The 22,672-nt window shown below is 35.3% G+C and overlaps 1 protein-coding gene across 8 annotated transcripts in view; it reads right to left on the reverse strand.

Annotated features, from left to right (window-relative positions):
• The window catches only part of LOC132202410 (eyes absent homolog 2-like), a 50,684-nt gene that overhangs the window by 5,999 nt on the left and 22,013 nt on the right, over nucleotides 1-22,672 (reverse strand). For 6 of the 8 annotated variants that reach the window (XM_059629311.1, XM_059629308.1, XM_059629313.1 and 3 more), the window contains exons 1-2: nucleotides 9,167-9,378; nucleotides 3,564-3,616 (exon numbers count right to left, since the gene is read on the reverse strand). In XM_059629311.1, the coding sequence (XP_059485294.1) occupies nucleotides 3,564-3,616; nucleotides 9,167-9,346 (233 nt within the window). In that variant the 5' untranslated portion in view covers nucleotides 9,347-9,378. Of the gene's footprint in view, nucleotides 1-3,563; nucleotides 3,617-8,141; nucleotides 8,327-9,166; nucleotides 9,379-22,672 lie in introns of those variants that run through there. The other 2 variants (XM_059629314.1, XM_059629315.1) reach the window with 2 other exon arrangements.

Raw genomic sequence — 22,672 nt, forward strand, 5'->3', positions numbered from 1 at the left:
GCCGATGCAGGGCAGCGATAATTAAAACGCGTGCTGCCGGATGGACGCATGCAGAGCAGAGGGCCGTGCGTAATGTGCGTGGAGCGATGAAAGAGTGCCTTTGATAGAAAAAGCTATTAAACAAATTAGTGCGCGGCCCGGCCGGCAGTTTGTGCTTATGTGTTTATATAATAAAATCTCGAGAGTTGGGTCGCGCGCGATGGGCAATAAAGAGTGAGTGTTTATCTCGCCGCTGATGCTTTGTTTATTTGGCCCCTTCTCGATTTTTTAATAGATCGCGCGGCTCCAGGTGACGAGCCCATAAATATTCGTCTAGAGCGTCACTCAAAACTTCAATCACGCGCGGCGGCGGCGCGACGCTTTTGTTATATTCAAAACTTTCCAGTTTTACTTCCCGCCAGTCAAAACAAATAATATGCTTGCGCCTGCCCGCCAACAAAAAAATGTTGTTTTAAAACTTCCCTTTGTCTCAAAAGATTTTTTCAGATCAAAAATAATTCCTAAAATTAAAATCAGATGAGAGAAAAAGTCAACTTTTCACCTGAAGACAAACTTGTATGAATTATGAAGTTGCTGAACTTGATGAATTTGAAAACGTTTATAAGTCTAAAAATAATAAACAAAAACGTTTCATTTGATATTTTTAAATTTCTGAAAAATTTCATCATAATATTTACCAAATTTTATGCTTTCTTTTATAAAAAAAATTGTAGAGCAGAATGTTGTGTTTCGGCGACAAGACTCAAAAAGCCCGCCGATGAAGAAAAAAATATATTAAACTCACAAAAAAAAAATGAATTTAGTTCCTATAGCGAATCCTCTAATGCGTGGTTGGGGTGACAAAAGACTGATGCCCAACATTCGGTGTTCAAATTTTAGTTGATATGAATTAAATGAAAATGCATAACAAAGAACTAAAAATCAAGAAATTTCTCTATTCTTATTAAAAATTCAATTGAATAGGTAAAAAAAATTAAAAAAATTATTATGGGAATTCAATCTTTCCAAATAATTTATGAAATACAAAAAAGAATATATTATATAAATATTTTTAGTTCTTTCAAGTTTTTATTGATAAAAATTCTCCACTCTTTTGTAAACCACAAAATGATCAAAATCTGTCAAAGTTTGCATATTTTCATAAAAAGAGGATCCGAAATGAAAACTTTCCAGTCAAAACGTCAGCGCACGAAGTAATGTCTCGTTTGACAAAAACAGACGGCAAGTGTCTGCGGTCTGCGCTCCGCATCTTTTTTTTTGTAGCTGAAAATTTTCCTGTCTTCGAGTTGGCGTTTTTGGTGCGGCGCGTATATAAATATAATAATGTATATTTTTTTTATACATTGGCTTGTTTTTTAGCGTTGCGCCTATAGCTGTGCGCCTGCCTGCATTCTCGGTCGGTCGCTGCAGCTTCCCTAAGCTCCGAAAACACATGTGGCCATCAGATGGATTCTGTGCGAGATGTGTGAATGCTGTGTGTGCTCCCAAAATTTCTCGTTCTTGCACACAATAATAATTTTCGCTGCTTCCCCTCTTTTCCAAAAAACAAAACGTCTCTCAGCGCCGGCCGCTCCTATTTGTAAAAAATAAAATCTTGCAACAGGAGCGGCCGGAATTTCTGCCTAATTTATCTCATTTCATCCCCGAGAACACTTGTTACCCCTTATTTTAATGAGACGGGGGCGCATCCTTTAGCCAAAGCGGCAATTTATCATCAAGAGAGCAGGTTCTTTTTTTGTCCAAAAGATATCCACTCAAAAATTCAGTAATATAGCAAAAAAAAAAATTAAAAAAGGAAACAATTTATTGAAAACCTTGAAAACAAACACTTTATGATATAAATTCATCCTGTTTCAAAGTTCTGAGAGTTTACAATGTAATCAAAGACAGTGTTTGTGGGCAGCAAATTAAGTGAAACCCAAACCGGATCAGCAGTAGCGGCCGTGGTATATAAAACAACACGGTTTTGGGCCAAGACAGCGAGCGTTTCAGTTGAAACGCAGAATCTTCAACACTTTCGTCTCTCTCAGTATAATTTACTAGAGTCGACGGCTAGAGATGTTTCGCTAAATCACTTGCTCGCGACCCAGGGCTTTTAACACACATAGATATTAGATTCACTTTCGGGGTAACCCGATCTGGTCTAATGCCTAGAGCCACTACTCGAACACGGTCTGATCTTACACACACCACCCATCCATCTCTGCGCCAGCCAGGGTTTTGATTCACTCTTCGGTGGCGGACCCGGTTACAAAATAATTTGCCGACTAATTATACACACAAAGGTGATGTTACCATGTTCAACAACTCGCTCATCACCAACTGCCTCTTTGGCGCCAAACAGCACAACACGCGCCCCCACAGTGATCGAGTTTTAGAAAAAAAAGCTCTTTTTTTACGAAATTCTAGCGATTTTTTTTAATTGTTCAGCTCTAAAATTTTGACTTATCTAGTGAAGGGTGGAAAAAATAGGTGATCACCTTTTTCTCACCTAAAATCACCTAATTTTAATAGATTTCAACTTTTATCACCATTTTAAAATTTCAGATATTGCACGTAAATTTACATTTTTCAAGAAAATTATTAGCCTATTCAAAACAAACTTAATTTACCTTAAAACATAATAAAATTATAGTTGCAAAGTGTCTTTAATAAATTATTAAGCTTAAAATATTCACCTTTTTGGCTTTTTTTACCAAAACCATCTGTTTCAGCCGAAAAAAATTACTTAATGCATAGGTGCCTATTTTTCTCTTAATTAAAATCACCTATTTTTCTAGTGGAAATTACAGTTTTTAAGAAATAACAAACTGCAACTATAACAAAAATAGGATCCACCAATTTGAGCATTCTAAAAAGTTTTTTAAGTATAATCGGCTTGTTCAGTTCTGCCCTGACTAAACTTCAAAAGAGACCCGCTGTAAATAATTATACTGCTTTTGGTGGCTTGAAATAATTTCGGGTGACACTTCATTAATTTGCGCGCTGCTGCAGCGAATGGAAAACAGAAAAAATAGTCGCTGCTCATTTTCTTTCCTATACGCGTTCGTTTCATCGCGGGCAGAAAAATCGCCAACTTTTACCTACCACAGTGGCGCGGTGATTAATCTTGGGCGCAATTAGCGTTTCCTTTGTGCCCCTGCGAAAAGCAGATTCGCTTTCATTTAAATTGCTGCCGATTAATTCGTTTGCCGTTGGCGCGTGCTGATCTCTAAAAGAAAAAAGCTAGTCGCGGGCCGATTTTAAATTTATAATCATATTTTCGCAGCATAGAGAGACACGACCCATTTGAAACATTCGCACCTGCTGCTGTTGAAAAGACGGGGATAGATTGGCGCTCTCTTCAGCTCCGCGGTGGCCAAATTCTTCGCTGGCAAAGCAGCCAGAGCGATTTTAAATTGCTAATTTGTCAAACTCAGCTCTGGTAAATAGCCCGCGCTGGCTCTTTAAATAAATTCCGCTCTCGATTTATTTCTCAAATGCAAAGAAACTTTTTAAAAGACGCGTGGGTTTGTTTGTTAAATTTCTTAATCTCCATTAAAAAAATTTTTGAATAATCGTACCTGCTTCTTTCTGGGACTTCGTTTTCAGGAGCTTCCGTTCGTGCTCGTTTGACCTGAAACAAAATTCATAATTTTAATTAGATTAATAAAAAGCGTAAAAATTGTTATAAATAGCAACTGAAAAAGATTTCAGTGGCAAATAGATGAAGATAGAAAACGCTGGTGAGCGCACAGCGCGCTAGGCACTTCCTTTGATGAGCGCAAATCCCGCGAGTGATCATAACGAGGCGCGGCGAGTGATCGCGGGCCAAGAGCCCATGTCGCTGTCACCGCGATATATGGATCGCTAAATACCACCCATCATGGCAATCCCCTCATCTCAAACATGTCATCAGCCTTTTAACACATTTAATTCTTTTGCTCACATTCAGGCAGCATCTGCGATTTGCTCAACAAACTAACCACGCAGACAATCATGAATTGGAAAATTCTACAAATTTTAAATAATAAACCTACCATTTTATGTATTACTTATATTTAGTTTCCACAAATAAAAAACACACGCATTTAAAATACATTTTACTTAAAAAATAGAATTACTTTTATTTAAACATAAATGTAGCATTAAATTAATATTTTATATTTTTGTATTTTTTTTTTTTTTTAATAAAAAAGTAACGAAATCAATATTTTGATCAATAAATTTAGTAATCAGTCGCATTAATATTGATGCAGTACTGTTGATTTCATTAATTAATAAGACCAATGACTCATAAGATGATTATATTAATTGAAATAGATTAAATTTACATAGCTCCCAGGTTGTTAAGCTGTTGATTATATCATTCAAACATTAAATTACGCTTGAAAACCCTTAAAAAATAATTGAATATAGCCCTGATGAGGAAATTCTTAATCAGCAGCGAGTTGGAAAAATTTGATCAATGAAAAGCACGTGTTGACCTCTTTGAGCGCGGCCGCTTCCTTTTGGGCTGTGAAATTCATTCAAATGCGGCGGCGCCTCACGGCCTTTGGCTTCAACCTTCATTTCCTTTTCTCACGTCGCTCAAAGAGTCAGTCAGTCGCTTTTATAAATTCATTTAGGGGCTGGTGGGATGCAGCGGATGATGAAACGGCCTGATAAGTGGCACATCTCGTCAAGCCGCGCACTTTGTTTCATGAAAGATGTTGCTCGGACGAGATTAGGAGAGTTAATTTGCTTGTTTGTATGTGTTGGGCCGCGGCGCCGGTGAATTAGTTTGTCCAAAAGAGTGCACCATCATTCGCCGCTCATTGCGCGGCCCGCCAACGTGCGAGTCATTCATAATTAATGGAGGGCACTCGGCGCGCTCTGATTACTATGCGGCCGCCGCCGACCTGCCCAACTCAGCTATGCTTCTCATAATAATCAACCATGGTCAGAATTTACGTCCGTGAACGGCTGAACGAATTGGTTATTTAACTTGTAATGATAATTAAAAAAATGACATTAATTTCATTTTGCGCAGCCATTAATCAATAATTTAAAGTAATAGGAAATTAAGCAGATTTAAAGAAAACATTATTCCCCATTGTGGATGATCAAGCTGTTGTTAACACATTAATATGAAAAGAACAACACCCATTATTTATAAATTTTCAATTGTATGCTATACTTATGAAATCTAATCGGAAATATGAAATAAAATACTTTGTTCTGCATTTAAAAATTCAATATAATAATAAAAATATAATAAATATATAATTTAAAAAAAAAATGATTATTATGACAATTAATTAAAAAGTTAAAAATAATCATACACATATTCTATTAAAATATAATTATATATTTTGCATTAAAATTGTGATAACCTAATAAATTGTTTTTTTTTTTTTACAACTTGCTAGGAGTATAATGTTTATGTTTATAACCAATAAGTTTTTGTACAAACCAGTCACGTCAAGAAAGGTTTTAAGAAGTCCGAGAGTGAAAATGATGTAAGACTCCTTCAGTGATCTTCAGTATCATAATATATTATACGATTTTGCGCAATGAAGCTCAATTAAGGGTTTCTTTCTTGCGTCGCTACGCTCTGGAATATTATTCACGTCGTGTTATAAAAAGATAAGAAATTTTGCTAGTTTTGTAAATTATGCTAGAAAATAGTATCGAAAATCAAATAAATTATAATTATAAGTTCTAGCATGAAATATTAATCGGAATGCAATTTAATTTTCATGATGGTCTATTTGGAAAATAAGAATAAGAACCTTTTCATCAGATTTGCAGATGGAACGATATGAAATGCTGCTTTTCTCATTTCTAGGTTATTTTCCACTGTTTTGCATTTTTTTTAGATATTGCAATAAAATACTCTGGAGATGAAAAATTTTATGAAACTTTTTTCACTAACCGCCGTCAAATTCGCAGAAACATATAAATACTTGACGGTCATGTGCATTTTTAACTAGCCATCGTGATATTATGTGATGTTTCATAGCTTATGTGACGATTCGTCGTGTTGGGGGAACGTCATTCTATAAATAAATCTACTTTTAATTCGTGAGACTCTCAGTCGGCTGAATGATTTTAGCTCTTTGAGTCACAAAAACTATAATGAAAGACACTACCAAACTAAATTGGAAAGTATTATTTCAAATAAAAGTAAAAAATTAAAGTTAAAATTTAAAGCAGAATAAGTTTAATTTAATTAAATAGGATTTATTGCGCTGATTTTTAATTCAAATAACCCTGAATAAGATAAAAATAAGGTATATACTTAGAGAGCGAGAGTGGAACACATTGGGTAGTGATTTAGCGCTTAATTAACGCCGTACAAGAGGGTCTGCCGTCTCTGGTTAATAAACACACAACTCATGTGCGAATGAGAATTAAAACGCGCAGGGCAAATGAATTAAATCAACACGCGAGCAGCCGTTTCTCGCGCCCTTATTAAAATTTATGACCGCCGAGAGAGCATTCCAAATTAATTGCCGCGGCCAAATATTTTGACTGCCCGTGAGACCAGCCTGCGCTCTCTCGGCACACATCCTGCTCGAGAGGCTTTCAGCAGCTCCTCGGGGATGATGCAGATGAGAGAAAATTATTCTTCAAGTGTGAAATGATAGTTTTTTGTCGTTTGAAATGAAAAATTCAAATGTTTGGGTTTTAGGTGGAAAACTCGTGCATAGCTCCAGGAATTATTGTGGGAATCTTTTTACAGCAGGAGAGTTGGATCAGCTGTTGAGGGGGATGATGAAAAATAAGCACGAGAAATACCGTCAACAGGGGTAAGAAAGTTAAAAAGACTGTAAAAAATGCAGAATCCCATTAAATGTTTAGAAATAAAATTTACAAAGTTTTCATGTTATTTATATTTTTTTTTACAGTAAAATTCTTTTTATGTTGTAAATTATTTATTTTAATATACATTAATAAATTAACCAACATTAAATATTTTTTATTTTATTTTTCATTTCATGTTTTGTTTCATTCTTTAATTTATTTCTGCTAACTTAATATTTCTTGCAGCAAGCCACTAATGCACAAATTATAAATAGTTCCTGAAGGAACACCAATGACAAAATTAATTAAATTTTGTAAACAAATTTCATCTTCTACCATATGGACTGTTCTTTAATTGACATTGTAAAAAATTACTAAAAAATTATATCTATTAAAATAAAATGATTGTTCGGAATCAATATCCATGAAATATAATTATAAGTTGTACGTATGACCTAATGTACATAAATCTTAATAAACAGTTTAATTTACTGTCTTAAAAATTCATAAAAAATTAAATGTTATAATTCGGTAAAAGATTTCAATTACAAAACGTTCTATTTAATGGAAATGAAGCGATCGGGCTTTTCCTCGTTGCAGAAAATTGTTTTTATTAAAAAACAAATGGCTCTACCAGTTTCGGTCACAGTCTGCGACCCTATTTCATGAGCAAACGCGCTGCTCGCTGACTAATACAAGAAAGATTTGCTCATGAAATAGGGTCGCAGACCGTGACCGAAACTGGTAGAGCCATTTGTTTTTGAATAAAAACAATTTTCTGCAACGAGGAAAAGCCCGATCGCTTCATTTCCATGATCATCTCCTCGAGTGTCAACTTCTTCAAACAAAAAAGTACTATTTAATAATAATAATTGAAGAAAAATATAAAAATGTACCCCTTACTACGGTAAGTTTTGCTACCACCGAATGCGATGCTGATGAAAGTGATTATTAATTTGGAGCGCGGCGCATCCCAGTCTCTCTCCAGAGTGGAATTATGACAAGCGTGATATATCACTGGCGGTGCCACTAAATATGTACACTTGGCAGCCAGCGTATTTATTAATGCTCCATGGTGGTACACACTAGCACGCTAACTGAACAAACTCTCTTGGTTTTTTATGTGCGCCCAAAAAGTGTATATGCGCGGAGTACTATTAAAATCTACCATCTGCTTACCATACAACCGAGCGCTCTGTGTTATGAATTCGGCGTTTCAAAACAACCACCGACTGCGTGTCGTTTCAATTAAAAAGCGACTGAAATATTTTAATTGGGAAATTCGGCGCTCGCATAAATATAAATTCAAACGTCTCGTTGTCATGAGAAAATTTCGATTCCTTGAATTTATTTCCCGATCAAAAATTCCTAACCTGAGTTCTGTCCTCGAAATCTATCATCCCTGAGGCGAAACGTCTGAGGGTGCTTTTGGTCTCGCTTGTCTGCTCAGGACTCAACTGGGCCCTGCTTAGCCCGGACAGGATTCGCACCATCGGGGTCCGCGGCCCCCGGTCAATCGTCTGAACTCATCCGGCCACGACAAAGCGCGAGTCTGCCACAGCGTGCGCTTCTCCTGTCGCGCGAGTTTTGCCGGTCACCGAGCCGTCGGCCAATCAGGTGCCATTTCGCCACCCCCCTCCCGCCCTGCCGCCAGGTCATTATTCCATTCAACAGAAAACGCCGGTGTTAATTTATCCTAATTGCTTCATAATGAATTCAAAAGTTACATTGAGTTCTTCTTTGTAAAATTAATTAATTTTGATTTACTTATTCAAATGGATAAATATTGCCACTTTTCCAATTCTTTGTTGTTAACAAAAATATATTTTCAATACTTTATAATTACTTCAAATTCATGTTCACAAAAATATTGGAAACAAATTTTTGGTGTAGCAAATGCTCGTATGTGGACGACGTGAACAAAAAGTAAACAAAATGCATAAAAAAAACTCTTCTAAAACACCTGAACTTGAAAATTTAACAATGCAGTAGAGCAATGAATTTTTCCTCTCAAATCTGTACAATATTTCATAATAATAACTAATAAACATTGTTCGTTTTATGCTTCTTGTGTTGCAAACCGACTAAAAACCACCAAATAATTTTAAAATTAAATTTTTTAATTTATTTTGATGACTGTAATTTAAAATCCTTACCATTGGACGAATTTTTAGCCTGTGGCTAATTTGTCAAATAATTAAACGAGCGATGTTTTAGCTTAGCTAGAAGCTTATGAATTGCTGTAAAAGGCGCTGTTTGTTGTTTTTAATTTGAATTCATTAAAATTAAATCAATAAATCTTGATGCATTTTAAATCAATATATACAAACATTCAATTTGGATTTTCTGCTTTAACTGTCCGCTTAGTTTGAAAAATAATTTTTTTAGTAATTCTCACCTGTTGATGCTCTGAAAAATCTGTGCCCCTGAAAGCGAATTGCGTCTCAACGGCAGTCGTCGCCAATTTCTCATGTTCGTCCGCCTCTCTGATTCGCTTATTGTTATTGTTGTAGTGAGCAAAATAATTAAGCCCAGCAGTTGACGGAAAATCTGCGTACATCAGAATACTTTTGTACATTTTGGGCGGCGGCGGAGATTCACTCGCGCCAAATGAGGGCCAACGCAGAACTGACTGCAACCGAGAGAGCGCAGCGTTTTCTCTGTTTTGATGCTCGCCCCCTACCCCTGCTGCCGCCGAGTCATCTTTTTCTCATTTGGGCGGAGGACCACATTATCAAGTGAACGCAAACAACCCCTCTTTTTAGGTGCAACATCCTCTGGAAAATTTTAACAAAATAATTTTCCAAGTAAATTTGTTGACACAAATGTATAATTTTAAAATTTCTAAAATTACTTTCATTTTTCTTAATTGGTCTTTTGAAAATGAATCTGGCTCAGAACGGTTGATCTATGCCCCTAGTGAGTGTCAACTTGGACGGAAAGTCATGCAAAGGCTCTTTGTTCTTTTAAAAATGAGTTATTAATTGTGTGCGGAACCTTTTAAGCAGCCGCGTGAGGAGGGGAAACGATTTCTTTTGAAGTAGATTAATGAATTTCTGCTGATGAGGGCGCACGGCCTGAACGAAAAGAGAATATTATTTATATATACCCTTTGGTAAAGGCTTGTGCCTGCGCATTCGAAGCGCCCTTGGCCTTTGCTTTCAAAATTGCTAATTTTATTTTTATAGAAAAGCTTTATAGAAAAAATTTGCTTTTAAATTTACTAAAGAAAAATTAATAATAATTAATAAAATGTGGCAAATATAAGGAAAAAGAACCATTCAAAAACATTTTTTTAACAACTAAATTAATCTAAATGATGTATATTTGGGCTGGGCAGGGCACATATTTGCTTTTTAACAAAGTATGTACTTATTGAAACTAGAAAAATAAAAATAGGTTTGTGTTCAATTAATCTCAATCTAAAAATCTATCAAAAGCTATCATAGTTTGGGCTTTTTTTTAATTAAAACCAGAATCTAACATATTAACCTGGAGACGTTGAGACTATCCGAAAAAACAATTTTGATCAGAAAATTGATTTTAAAAAGACCACGATTTTTATTTATTAGTAAATTATTTATTAAAATATTCAAATTAATAAATTTGAATTGAATTTTGATAATAATAAAAACTTAAAGAAAAAACCACACAATTCCTATTGATTAAAAAGAAATAAATAATTAAAAAGCTTTGATAAACGTAAAATTTAAAGAAATGCCAAAATTAATTTAAATTCACGGTTAAATTTATTTTAAACGTACAAATTGTCTATAACTAACATGAATGACAAAACTCACTTAACACTCCAGCTCGAGAATGCTGCGTTACGGGCGCAAAAGCAGGCCGCGAGCATGTTGTCCTAGGGGTGTGTTGCACATGTTGCAGGCCGGCTTGACCACAAAAAGGTCGGTGAACTCCACCCTAGGCTCGAAACACCCCAAACAGGATGCGGAGCGTGCGTTAAAAGTGCCAGTCCCCTTCAAATTTACTTCAAATAAATCAGAACCTTCTGTCAAAGTGGGAATTAAAATTCCACTGCATCTTTCTGCGGCGTTCGAGTGGGACCTCGAGCAGAAAATCGTCACCCCCCAAAGCTCCAACGTGCTCTACTTGTTGCACTTACGGCCAAGATTTCTGTCCTCGCCTGGCACTAAAACACAGGCATAAACGGGAAAAAACGTTATACGCAGTAAAATTGTATATAAGAGAAAACCACCTGCCCTCATAAATTTGGACCGCAGAGAAAATTTTCTGCATTGGGGGGTAGGAATTACTTGGAAAGGCTCTAAAACTTAAACCATGACGTTGTAAAAGTGGAAAATATAACTTAAAATTTTTACAAACGGTAATTTCTTATGTTTCTTGAATTATTTTTATTATTGTTGTTTATTTATGTCCAAATTGCTATTAGAAACTTTAATTATGTCTTAATTAAAAATAATTGTGACTTAAATAAAAATTACATAATGTATCAATTGAGACACAAAGCTTGATATATATTTCCTGTGGGGAAACTGCAGTGTATTATAATTCAAATACACAAAATTAGGCTTTTTATAATTATATTTTATCATAATAAGTTTTCACGAATTTAACATTAAATTATATGCGCTCACAATCCTATGGTAACATATTATTTGAAGCTATTTTCAGCTTTTAAACTTGTTAAGCAAGATAATTAAAATTTTAATAAATTATTTTAACAAATACTTTTAAAAATATAGGGTAAATTTCAAAGCTGCAACACTCAAATTTTACTAATAAACAAGGATTTGCTATAGTTATTTATTTTAAATTTATCGACCGGTGACTTATTGATGTTGATTTTATAACAATGGAAATTTGTACTAATCATAAGGTTAACGGATCAGTTTAAGATTGGATTTTGTCATTTTTTCGTAATTATTTTGAAAGCTCTGCAGTCCATTTGGCATGTATGGGTTACCTGCATTGTGAAAAGCAATACTCTGTAATGTAACAACATGAAATTTGAATTTTGGAAATTTCACCTATCTTTCCACAGCGCTTTTATTTAACTTTTGATTGGAAAATTGATTTGATATTTGATTTAATTACACTCGTTCACACCTTCTGTGGAAAAAGCAGTTCTCAAGGACGAGTGCGTTCACCGAGAGGACACTGATCGCGGCTCGTTGATTTTTTGCCAGATTTCTGGTCAGGTCGTCGGTGAGGCTACAGCGAGCGAGCATGATTTTCTACGTGATTAGTTTCGTCGACGCAGCATCCGAGAACTAGCAGACAGAAAAATATTGCATTTGCTGCGGTTTGGCGACGCCGGCCGATGACAACAGAGCGAGAGAGCAGATTGATGTTTGATATCGGAGAGGCGAGTCCGCGGTGAGCCCCCCGTGGGGAGCCTTCAACACCTGTCACACTTACCAGCACGTAGAATTTCATTTTATTGCCAACTGTACACTTGGTATATGTAAATGCTCTCTATATATAGGGCATGTGCGGTCTATGATATCGAGAAACTGCTGCTGCCGCGCTGCTGTGCCTGCCACACACAATCATATATGTATTTAATAACACAACCGCACAAACCGCCGGCCGCAGTCATTCAGTTTTTTTACCGCTTCTTTTATTTTTATTCTCTCTTTTTATCGTGATTATTATTCTCTAGTTCTATCAGCTAATTTATAAGATTTTTATATATGATTTTATTTCTCCCTTTGATTTTTGCTTTTTTATCAGAAACGGATATGTTAAAATTTAAAGGAATTCCAATCTCATTTTGAATTTCAACATATTGGTTGGAGCAAACTTTTCCCAGTTATATTTTTTCAATTTTCAATTGAGTTGAGAAAAATCTAGATGATAACAGTACAAATTAGTCAAATTTTAGTCAGCTTTTGCATAGGAATAAGTTTTCAGATTCATCACGTTCCCAGCACCGATTACTGAAAAAATAATGAAGTAGTATTTTTTTTTAAAGCTAAGGGATTATAATTGTAATTATATTAATTCAGACGTAATTAAATTTTATCGATCAATTTCTAATAAAATATTTATTCTAAAAATGAAATAATATTCACTAATTTTTGCTAAATATTAGCAAATATGAATATTCCTATTTTTTATAATTTTAATTTAGCTTAGTCTTTTGTAAGTTCATACCCATTTATTTTAGGTGTTACTTCATTTTCTTTTTGAATATTATTTCATGTTATAAGGTTTTACAACTTTTCACAGGATATTCATCTATAATATGCTATCTGTGGGAAAATTTACAGCGGAAGAGCAAAATATCATAGAGAGTTACCATGAAAAAGTTGATGCAATTAATTATTGCTGTTTTTGACATTTGCGCTGAATAGTTTTATTATGCTGCAGAGCCTGCGTCATGACGCTTCATTGCAAAGTTTTTGCTTTCCTGTTTCTGGCAACGCTGACATGTCCTGCTATCATCGATCCACGATTTGGTAACGTTACATTTATTAAATCTTAATATAAAAATAAATTGTTTCCCGCAGACATGTGTGGAGCAAAAATAGCCAAATATTTTGTCAGGCAGTGCATCGCCGAGTGCTTGTTGGGGGATTTTTATGGAATCTCCAGAACGACTGGGAAGTGTTTCTTTGACCGCTTCAATGGGACTTTGATCAGATAAAAGCATTTTCAATGTAGTTAAAAAAAAATTATAAGGACTCTCGAATTTATAATACTTTTTTAATAATATACTTTTTTTAATTAAAATTAATATCTAAATAATGAATTTGTCTTATTTCAAATTTACTTAAATTCTGATAAAAATTTTATAAACTGAATTGTAAGCTTCATTGATATTTTATTCGAATGCTGCGGTATTACGGTTTCTGGTGTTTATTGACACAAGAAATGCGGCAGCAGCTGCTGATGTTGTGATGTGGACGCGTAACTTTAATGTGATCATGTTAATTTGGCTGGCTACTCGAGAGTTTCCTCTCTATTTGGAGAATACTTGAGCAAGAGCGACGTGAGCACATCACAGGACGACTCGCCGCCGCTCTTTTGCATTTTGAAACCGCTGACTCACTTTTGAATTTTTATTATCGCCGCCGACGTATTCAGCACTCCACGCAGTTTAACTTTATATAGGACCAAAATCATCCCACTCATTATATGCGAAGTATTTTTCCTATTTTCTGCAAGGTCTGCAGGAAAGTATATATGTTATCAGAGAATTAAGAGGATGGATAAAAGTCAAGGAAAAACCTATTTTTTGCTGATGTTTTACAACCAACTGGTTCATAAATTTGTCAGTTTTAATGTTATTTGCAAAATTTGATGACTATTTTGTTATCCCAAAAAAAATCCTCGTTTTTTACAAACAAATTGTTTCTTATAAATTACAAATAAACAATTTTATAAATAAAAAATAATAATGATTTTGTTTGAATAAGAAATTGACACTTGTGAAGAACTCGGGGGAGGGGGGGGATTGAATATGTTTGTTTTAAATTTTTGAATTTTCTTGTTGAAAAATGTGGTTTTTCAATTTGCTGATTTTTTATTTATTACTTTTCTTGCTTCTGAAATAGGGTCGCAGACCATGACCGAAACCTGATTTTGAATAAAAACAATATTTTAAACAAGGAAAAAGGCCTGAGTTCTTCACTTTCCAAATAATAATGATGATTGTGGAGCAGATAAATCGCGAAAGAAAAATTTCTGAGACTGAAAATTTCTAATTATAATAATTTTCAAACATTTTTTTGCACAACAATCAATGATAAAAGAGGAATGAATGATCCAAATAAGCAATTCAGCTGCACAATTATACGCTGGTGCAGAATCTCAGTGAACCCGATCCGCATCGCATTTCCTATGCTCTTGACTGCTGATTTAAGCAAATATTAATATCGCTCGCTCACTCGCGTCGAGAGCGTTCTCGTTCATTTATGAAGCCTGACTCTTTGGGTGTAATTTTGCCCAGTGGCAGCTTTTTTATTCAGATCTTCATTTCACTATGTGCTATGCATACATATGAGCGCAAGCGGGGCAGGCTCGTGTTGCTCGCTCGTCACAAAAATGCTACCTCTCTGCTTTCAACTTGATACGCAAGCATAATAACAGATCCATCCAAAATGAAAAATTTAATTTCTGTTGCAAAACGGTTATTTGTCTACGGGGGAGACATTTATGTATTTTTGTTACTTTTAAACTGTGAATTAATGTTATTTAGTTTATGCAGAGAAAATTTACAAAGTTGATAACATTGAATTTGAAACAATTTTTATTTTTATTTAAATTCAGCATTGACGGTCGCGTTTATAATTTTTTTCACTGACTGTCAAAAATCCAAAAAGACTTTTCCAAAATATAATTTTTACTGTTTCAGAGAAAACAAATATGAAATTTTGAAAGTTAAAAAAGTGACCCAATTTTGTATTGATTGTTGCTGAGTATATTTTCTACGTGAAATATAATTATACTTTACGTCTGCCACAATGAACCGCTTACTGAATGGTTTTCTGCAGTAAAATGAGTGACAGCTGCGTGCGTATTATTTATCTTCCTGGTTTGACGATGGTTTTAATTTCGTGTGTGCGCAGCGCCGTATCGCATGATCAGTGTGCATTACAAGTTAATTTAATATAGAACTCATTCAATCTGATCCAGTTCCACTTAAACGTTGACACGATATATATATTATGGTGTTCCTCGCGACGGGAGCAAAACGTGTGACGCACCCGGTTTGATTCACGTTCGTTCACGCATTTCATTCATCAAATCCAAGCGTGCATTTGGTGTGAATTACGCAAGGAGTGAATGAGACCGAGATTTGCACAAAATAACATGATTATGAAGTTTTGTCAAATATAATAATTTATTGCAAAATTGCGAACGCTCCATTTTGACTATTTATTCAAAGAAATATATATAAAAAAGTTTATTAAATATATTAAAATGTATTAAGAGTTTGTTCAAATCTGCTTTTTTTTTCTTTTAGTTACTTTATTGCCCTCCCAATACATTTAAATAAAACTGTTTCCCATAACTTCTGAGTTTTAATAAATTAATATTTTTTTATACACAAAAATAAAATATTTGGGGAAGTTATAGTATTAATTTTGATCAATTCCTTAACTAAAAATCTAGAAATATTTTTACGCATATACCATTCTTTAAAGCCTAAAGGTTATTCTCAACCAGTTTCAGCAAAGCTTCTTAAAAACCTCTAAAAAATTATGTATTTTTTAAGTTGAGCTATCCATCTCAAATTTCCATTTGAATTTTTCTAATAAATAGACAAAAAAAATTCAATAATAATCGAACAATAATTAAGTTCTGTATAAATCTCAGCATATGGAAGTTTAAAAACGGTATAAAACTCATAAAAATAAAATATAAAAAATATAAAAACTCAATTCTAGGCATTTCCTTATGTTACTCTCTCAAGCAAAACCAAAAATAGGAAAATAAAAAAATGCACCACGTTTCACACCTGCAGCAATTAAGCTCTCGGTCAAATTTCATCTGGCGCAGCATCCGCGCGTTTCAACAAACCAATCAATCCCCATCGCTTGTCCTTCACTCAAATTTGGGCCGAAAAGCGGAGGATTGATAAATTGCGGCGCTTTTTCATCGGCGTTTAGGCAAAGGGTTGCGAGGCTCTAAATATAAATGTCAGGAGGTCTGGTGCGGTGGTCCTCGCTAGCATCCAGCCAGCGGATCCAGTTTCACATCCACGTGACATCACAAATGAGCCTCGTCGCGAGATTGCCCGCCCGACGCGCGTAGAGCGACGTACCCATCCAAGGCCCGTCCGCCCCTGCGCCAGGACAAGTGATTAACGAGACCTGTGCATTGTCACTGCCGCCGCCGCCGCCCCCCGAATAACGCCCCCGACACTACAGCCTCGCGTTTTATCTTCAGCAATTACTTGTCCAAGACGCACTCTCTGTTATTTACGAGAGCTTCTGAATTTTCCATAATATGCGCGGATCAGTTTGTCTCTCAAATTACTTTATCTTGAACTTGAATATTTTGTCACTCAAATGTTAAATCAAATTAACTGAAAAAGTAATTCTCCGTAAAAATTAAGATAAAAATGTCAAAAAGTTTTTAAACTTAAAGTTATCCCAAGACCAGTTAATTAATTTTGCTCAAATACATAACCTAATACCTTTTTTTTTAATTTAACGCGAAGGGAGGGATGTATGAATAATACTGTTTACATTTTTAGAGTAATGATAAAATATTCAAATTGCATTATAAAAAAAGAGAAAATCTCTGCATTTGGATTTGTAGTAATTTAATGTAAATCTTAAGAAATCATGAAAAAACCATTATGAGACAAAGATTTTATAAATATTTTATTTTTTTAATATACTTTTTTTCTAATTGTCAATTTCAATCTCAATTTTAAAATTGTAAATAACATAATTATTGTGATAAAAGAATTATTTAAAAATTTATTTATAAGCAAATTTAACTTAAAGAACCCAAATTTAATTTTAAACTATTTAAAACAACCATTAAAAAAATTGGAAGATACATCATATAGGAATGTGTTAAGCAATAAGATTTTTTTATTTTCCTCTCATAATTTGACCCAAATTTAAGTTTGTATCGGCCAAGTAAGAGTTTTCCTATTAAGATGCCTCGCTCCAGATTATAATAAACCGTGCGCGCTGCGTTTAATGAAGGATACGCGAGGTTAATTGCCGCTCATTGTGCGCGGCCGTACAAGCGAGTCAAAAAGGCCACACACGCTGATGTCACAATGTGTTTCGTTATTTTCTGCCGCGCCGTGCATTCCGCTCAAAAGTACTCTCGCTCATAATTCCTCCATCAATCATTGCGCGCCTGCCGAGCACCAAATGTGCTCTCGCGCCCAAGAAAATAATAATTCTCCGCTGCACCAACGCCCCTTTACGACGTCGGAAACTTCACAAAAGATTTAAAATTCAAAATGGGATATAAATTACATATCTCTCTGCAGTAAGGTAGCATAATTTTCATTATACAAATAATGGAAAAAATTTCCAAAAAAGATAATTATTCAAAATCAATTTGTAATGAGAAAACTAAAGTTCATAAATTTCAATTTGATAAAATATTTTTTAAGTGCGATTCTTTTCCATCAATAATTTCTTTCTTTTAGATTCCGTGTAAAAACTGTTCTTAATTTATCAATGCTGCAATCTCCAAGATTTTTTGCCACAGTTTGAGTAATTTAGTTCCTGCGTCTCCATCAATCTTGGTGCGGATACATCTTATATTAAAATAGCCATAAAAAACCAAGAATCGCCCTAGCGCTTATGCTGCTTGGCTAATGCGTGCGCCGTTAATTCCGGGCAGGCTCTTTGCACTCGCCGACGGCTGCTGATCACCAACTGATTAATGTGCCCTCCCCTGCACGCTTTAATAATTGACCTCTTGGCATTAATAAATTACACTTCCAAGAAGCTGCACGCCTCATCCTTTACAACGCTCAAGCGCCTGTGGAGCTGCATGACCGCACCAAAAATTTTAAAATTCCTTTTTTAAATATTTAAAATGAGTTTTGCATTCTTCCAACTTTTCTGCATTTGACGATTAATCGCTATCTTTTCTTTTGTGCCCATCTGGACTCAAACCAGTTAATTAGCAATATGCAGTGAATTAAAATTTTAATTTTACAATCCCTTCAAAAACTAAATTGACAAAGAATTGCACAGAGAATAGAAAAATGAGGTTTCTTCTTTTGAATGAAATATTTGAAACATAATTATAATATATCTTTGAATTGTCTCTTTTTGAAACATGTAAATTACTCACAAATTCAGTTGTTGACTTTAAAACGCCTTCACCATTTTTATGCCAATATCATCTGAGCACTCTTACCTGAAAACAAAAACAATAAATATTAAAGATTTGCTAATTATATATTTGAAATAAACTTCAGAAAAATGGAAACAAATAATAGATTTAGTTCTGCTCATTTTTCTGGAGCAATTTATTTCTATTTCATTATTAAAATTCTTAATTCAATTTGCTTATGGTTTTTAAGTTTCTGTAAATTAAATTTAATTTATTTTTGCGATCAGGGTGCTTAATTTACGATATTATAGTGGACCCTTGTTTTTTTGTGCTGGAGGGTATATATTTTATATACGGAATAAATGTGCTGCTGCTGCGGGAAAGCTTTGGTCCCCAAGGGTTTTTGCCTCAGTGTCAACCACTTTGTTTGCTCAGAACGCCAATCCATTAGTGAGTGGATTGCGTGCGGAGAGAAAGAGCGAGTGGCGCGCGAGAGCAGCAAGAAAAGCAGCGCCGACGAGAGCGGCTGCCGCATTTTCCACAACGTCATCATCACAGAAACGCATTAGTGGTCGTCGGTTTGGTGATGCAAACTGGAATTAATTTTTAATCCGTTTTCTTTACATAAGAGAACCGCAGGAAAATCCCTCTTGAATAACGGGCATAATTTACTTTTAATATTAGAAAAGACATTAATAATATAAATAATAAAATATTATATAAATGTAATAAAATTGTTAAAAAAATTAGTTAAATATCAGGTAAAAATACTTGTATTAATAATAGTTCTAGTGACTTTAATGATGATATATTATTATACTCTACGATGATTATTAACAGTCAGGGTGTTTGGTTCAATAATATAATAAATTTCACATAAAATTAACAATTAACTATCATATTAATTAAATATATATCATTCTATTTTAAATATAGACAGCCTGCAAGTTTAAATTCAATTCGGTTTTAAATCCCAGTATCGATTATTCTTTAGTTAAATCACGATTAAATTATCGTTCTTATCAAACTAAAGACCCCAGAGCGCTTTAGCAGGCATTAGCTTAGTTAGGCAGGAGCACGCCAGATGCCTGAAGCGACTAATGAGATGTTTTTATCACATCTTGGTGTTGAGAGCACCCTCGGTTTTTTGCAGCTGACACCAAGATATGTAGCCAATCATGATATTTCCACGCCCAGCGCGAGTCGAGGCGTGTGTTCGGCGGCTCCGCCTCTCATCTCGACGCTGCTACAAGTCGCTCTCTGGCGCTGGGGCAGACGAGCAGCCGCGCCGCGAAATTTATTCACTCGGTATGCAACCCTCGAGACTGGAAACAACACTCGCCGAGCGGAATTTTGATGATGTGTCTCTGAACAAAACAAAAAGACGTGCTCCGGGAACAATGGACCAGCAGCACGTTCAATTGCACAAGAAAATATTATCTCGGTGCTGCTGGTACCTCCTTCCAGCATCAAAACAACCAACAAAATTCCATTGTTAATTTTATTATTATTTTTTTTTTTCATTTCGTCATAGATTTTGATGAGGGTGGAATTTGCAACGAACGTGTCGTTGACGCAATCTGCACTGATTAGATTAGAGTTGTCACCGGACATAATTAGATCACGGCTACAACATAAGTATCCAATTATGATAATCAAATAAGCATGCATGCATGGATTATCGCCTTATAATCTAGCGCTAATTTCCTGCCAACACTCATTTAACGGGCTTCGTTTCCTTTCCTCAAATCTTGTTATCGGAGGCGAGAATCTGAACCGAGTTGCAGTGGAATGGAAGAGGGCATAGGCAACCCGCACGGGCGGCGTAACTAAAGCGTTGCATATCTAACAGGGGATAGAATAAAATCTATAAACTCTAATTTTCCAAACTTTTCTGAAAGAGGAAAAGAAAAATCACAAGAATTTCAGTCTTTCTAGGTTATTGAAATATTTTTCTCGAAAGTCATCAACAATTACTAAAATTAATATTTTTGAACAAAAATATTAAAAAAGGTGTTCATGGTTCATGTACAAAGTGTTAAACAATTATTTGCTTCAGATACTTAAAAATCAAATCTCGGTTTTGGCTGCGATCCAACGTCCCCCATTTTGATCCTCATTTTTCATCTCTCGATCTGTTTACGCGTGAAATTCCGCACAAATTTTGTGCTCATTTGAAGATTATTATTAGTATCGCAATGCGTGTAAAAAAGACGAAAAGAGAGGCGCTGCAAAGAAGAGCAGAAAGAAGAAGAAGTGCCGCTGCCGGTCCATTAAACTTGACGGGCCAGACACTCGGTTGTTCTGGCTCAAAATCAAAATGCAATTGGATATGTGCGTGACGCCATGCAGCACCACACTCACACTCGAACCGATTCTAACACAACTAGCGAGTTGAAAGATATTTCACGCTTTAGATTTTTATTTTTATTATCAACATCTCGCTTTATCCGTTTCGGTTTGAGAGAGTAGCCGGGAATCCTCTCTTTGTTTTCTCTCCACTGAGGTTTAAAAGAAACTAATTAGAAGAAGTTGAGAATACCTTGAGGTAAAATTAGTCGGTTCAATTCGACACAAGGTAAATATTGTGAGAGGAGATTAGAGACTTAAAAATAGATTATTCTCTTTTTGATCAGAAAAATAAAAATGCAATGATAATGTTTAAACGATTGATTTTTGTGAAATTTAATTTTTATCTGAAATAAAAAATAAAACAGCAACTAATGTTTAAGATATTCATAATAAAATAAACAAAAATAATTATTATTGACAAACTTTTATAGACACTAATTGGAGTTTTTTTTTTAAATTTCATTAGCAGACAAACTGCTGATTTAATTGGTGAAACTGATGATTTGCTATTCTAATTATTAGACTTGCAAGAAATGTTAATTAACTGGATTGATAATTAATTTAACAATCTAATTTCACACTTCCAGCGTTATTCTGACAAATTTCTTTCAGAGATCTGTCGTTTAGTTTTGTTCAGCGTGCTCGGTTGGCAGAATGAAAGAAAAGAGGAAATAATTGGAGAATGAAAAAAACGGCGCTGTCTCTCGGGGGCCGCAGCACGTCGGCCAGGCAGCTCGCGGAACAGAGCACATAATGTTGCCGATGTTCCTTTGTGCACATACACTTTTCACATGATTCACAATAGCAATTCTGCGCCAACAAGCATGGGGTGGATCGCGTCGGCCTGCCTGCCTGCCGACTGAGTGAGTGAGTGAGTTGGCTCGATGCAGGGGTATCAGGTAACAACGGGTCCTCCGTAGCGGCGGCGGCAGCTTCAGCAGCTTCAGTGCCGAGCGAGCATCCCTCTCTGCGAGCCAGCGAGAGCTGCATCTATATATTCAGCTACACAAACAGAGCGAACCGGCGGCGGCGGCGGCCATGACACACCCTTTATTTCTCAGCCAGCAGAGTACACACGCTGCTTTATGTTTTATATAAAGGTGTACCAAAGTATTGATCAGCTGGGGAGCGAAAGAGCGAGCGAGCGGCCGACGAACACACCCAACCCCCGCGACGCACATATATGCATTTTCGCAGCCCTGAAATCCGCAGACGGTGGCGAAAATCACGTTTGTCGCTTCCAAAGCGCTGCCAGGTTGATTTGCATCCGGTGTTTGCAGGGGGAATAGAGAGAGAGAGAAAGCGCTCTCTTGAAGGGTTTTATCGACGAAGTTTGTAGTCGTGGGTAAATTCAAGGTTGCGTCAGAGAACCGATAGAGACGAGGGATGGGAATGACGCTTTCTCTCGCACGGAGAGAAAGTTCTTTCATTTTGCAAAAATAAACATCATAAAAAATGGAATATGTCATTTTTCCTGTAATAATTGCTGGATAGGTAAAATTTATCGAACAATCAGATTATAATTAAATGTTGCAAATCTACCTCAAAAATTTTATATTAAGCTTCAGGGTCTAAAATATTTTAAAAAATTATTTAAATAAATTTCAATAATTTGCTTAGTAAGCAACAAGGAAACATTGTGATGTGCCCCAAAAGTAATTTATCTTCTTTATGGCGTTTCCTCTGAAATAAACTATATAAAACATTGAATATTCTCTGCTTTTTAATTGTTAAATCCTTTTATTTTCTGCATATATCTCTATATTTTTACTATAAAAGAGCACTTGGTCGTGAACTTGCA

This window comes from Neocloeon triangulifer, unplaced genomic scaffold (assembly GCF_031216515.1).
Source record: "Neocloeon triangulifer isolate White Clay Creek 2 clone unplaced genomic scaffold, ASM3121651v1 ptg000015l, whole genome shotgun sequence".
Classification (NCBI taxonomy): domain Eukaryota; kingdom Metazoa; phylum Arthropoda; class Insecta; order Ephemeroptera; family Baetidae; genus Neocloeon; species Neocloeon triangulifer.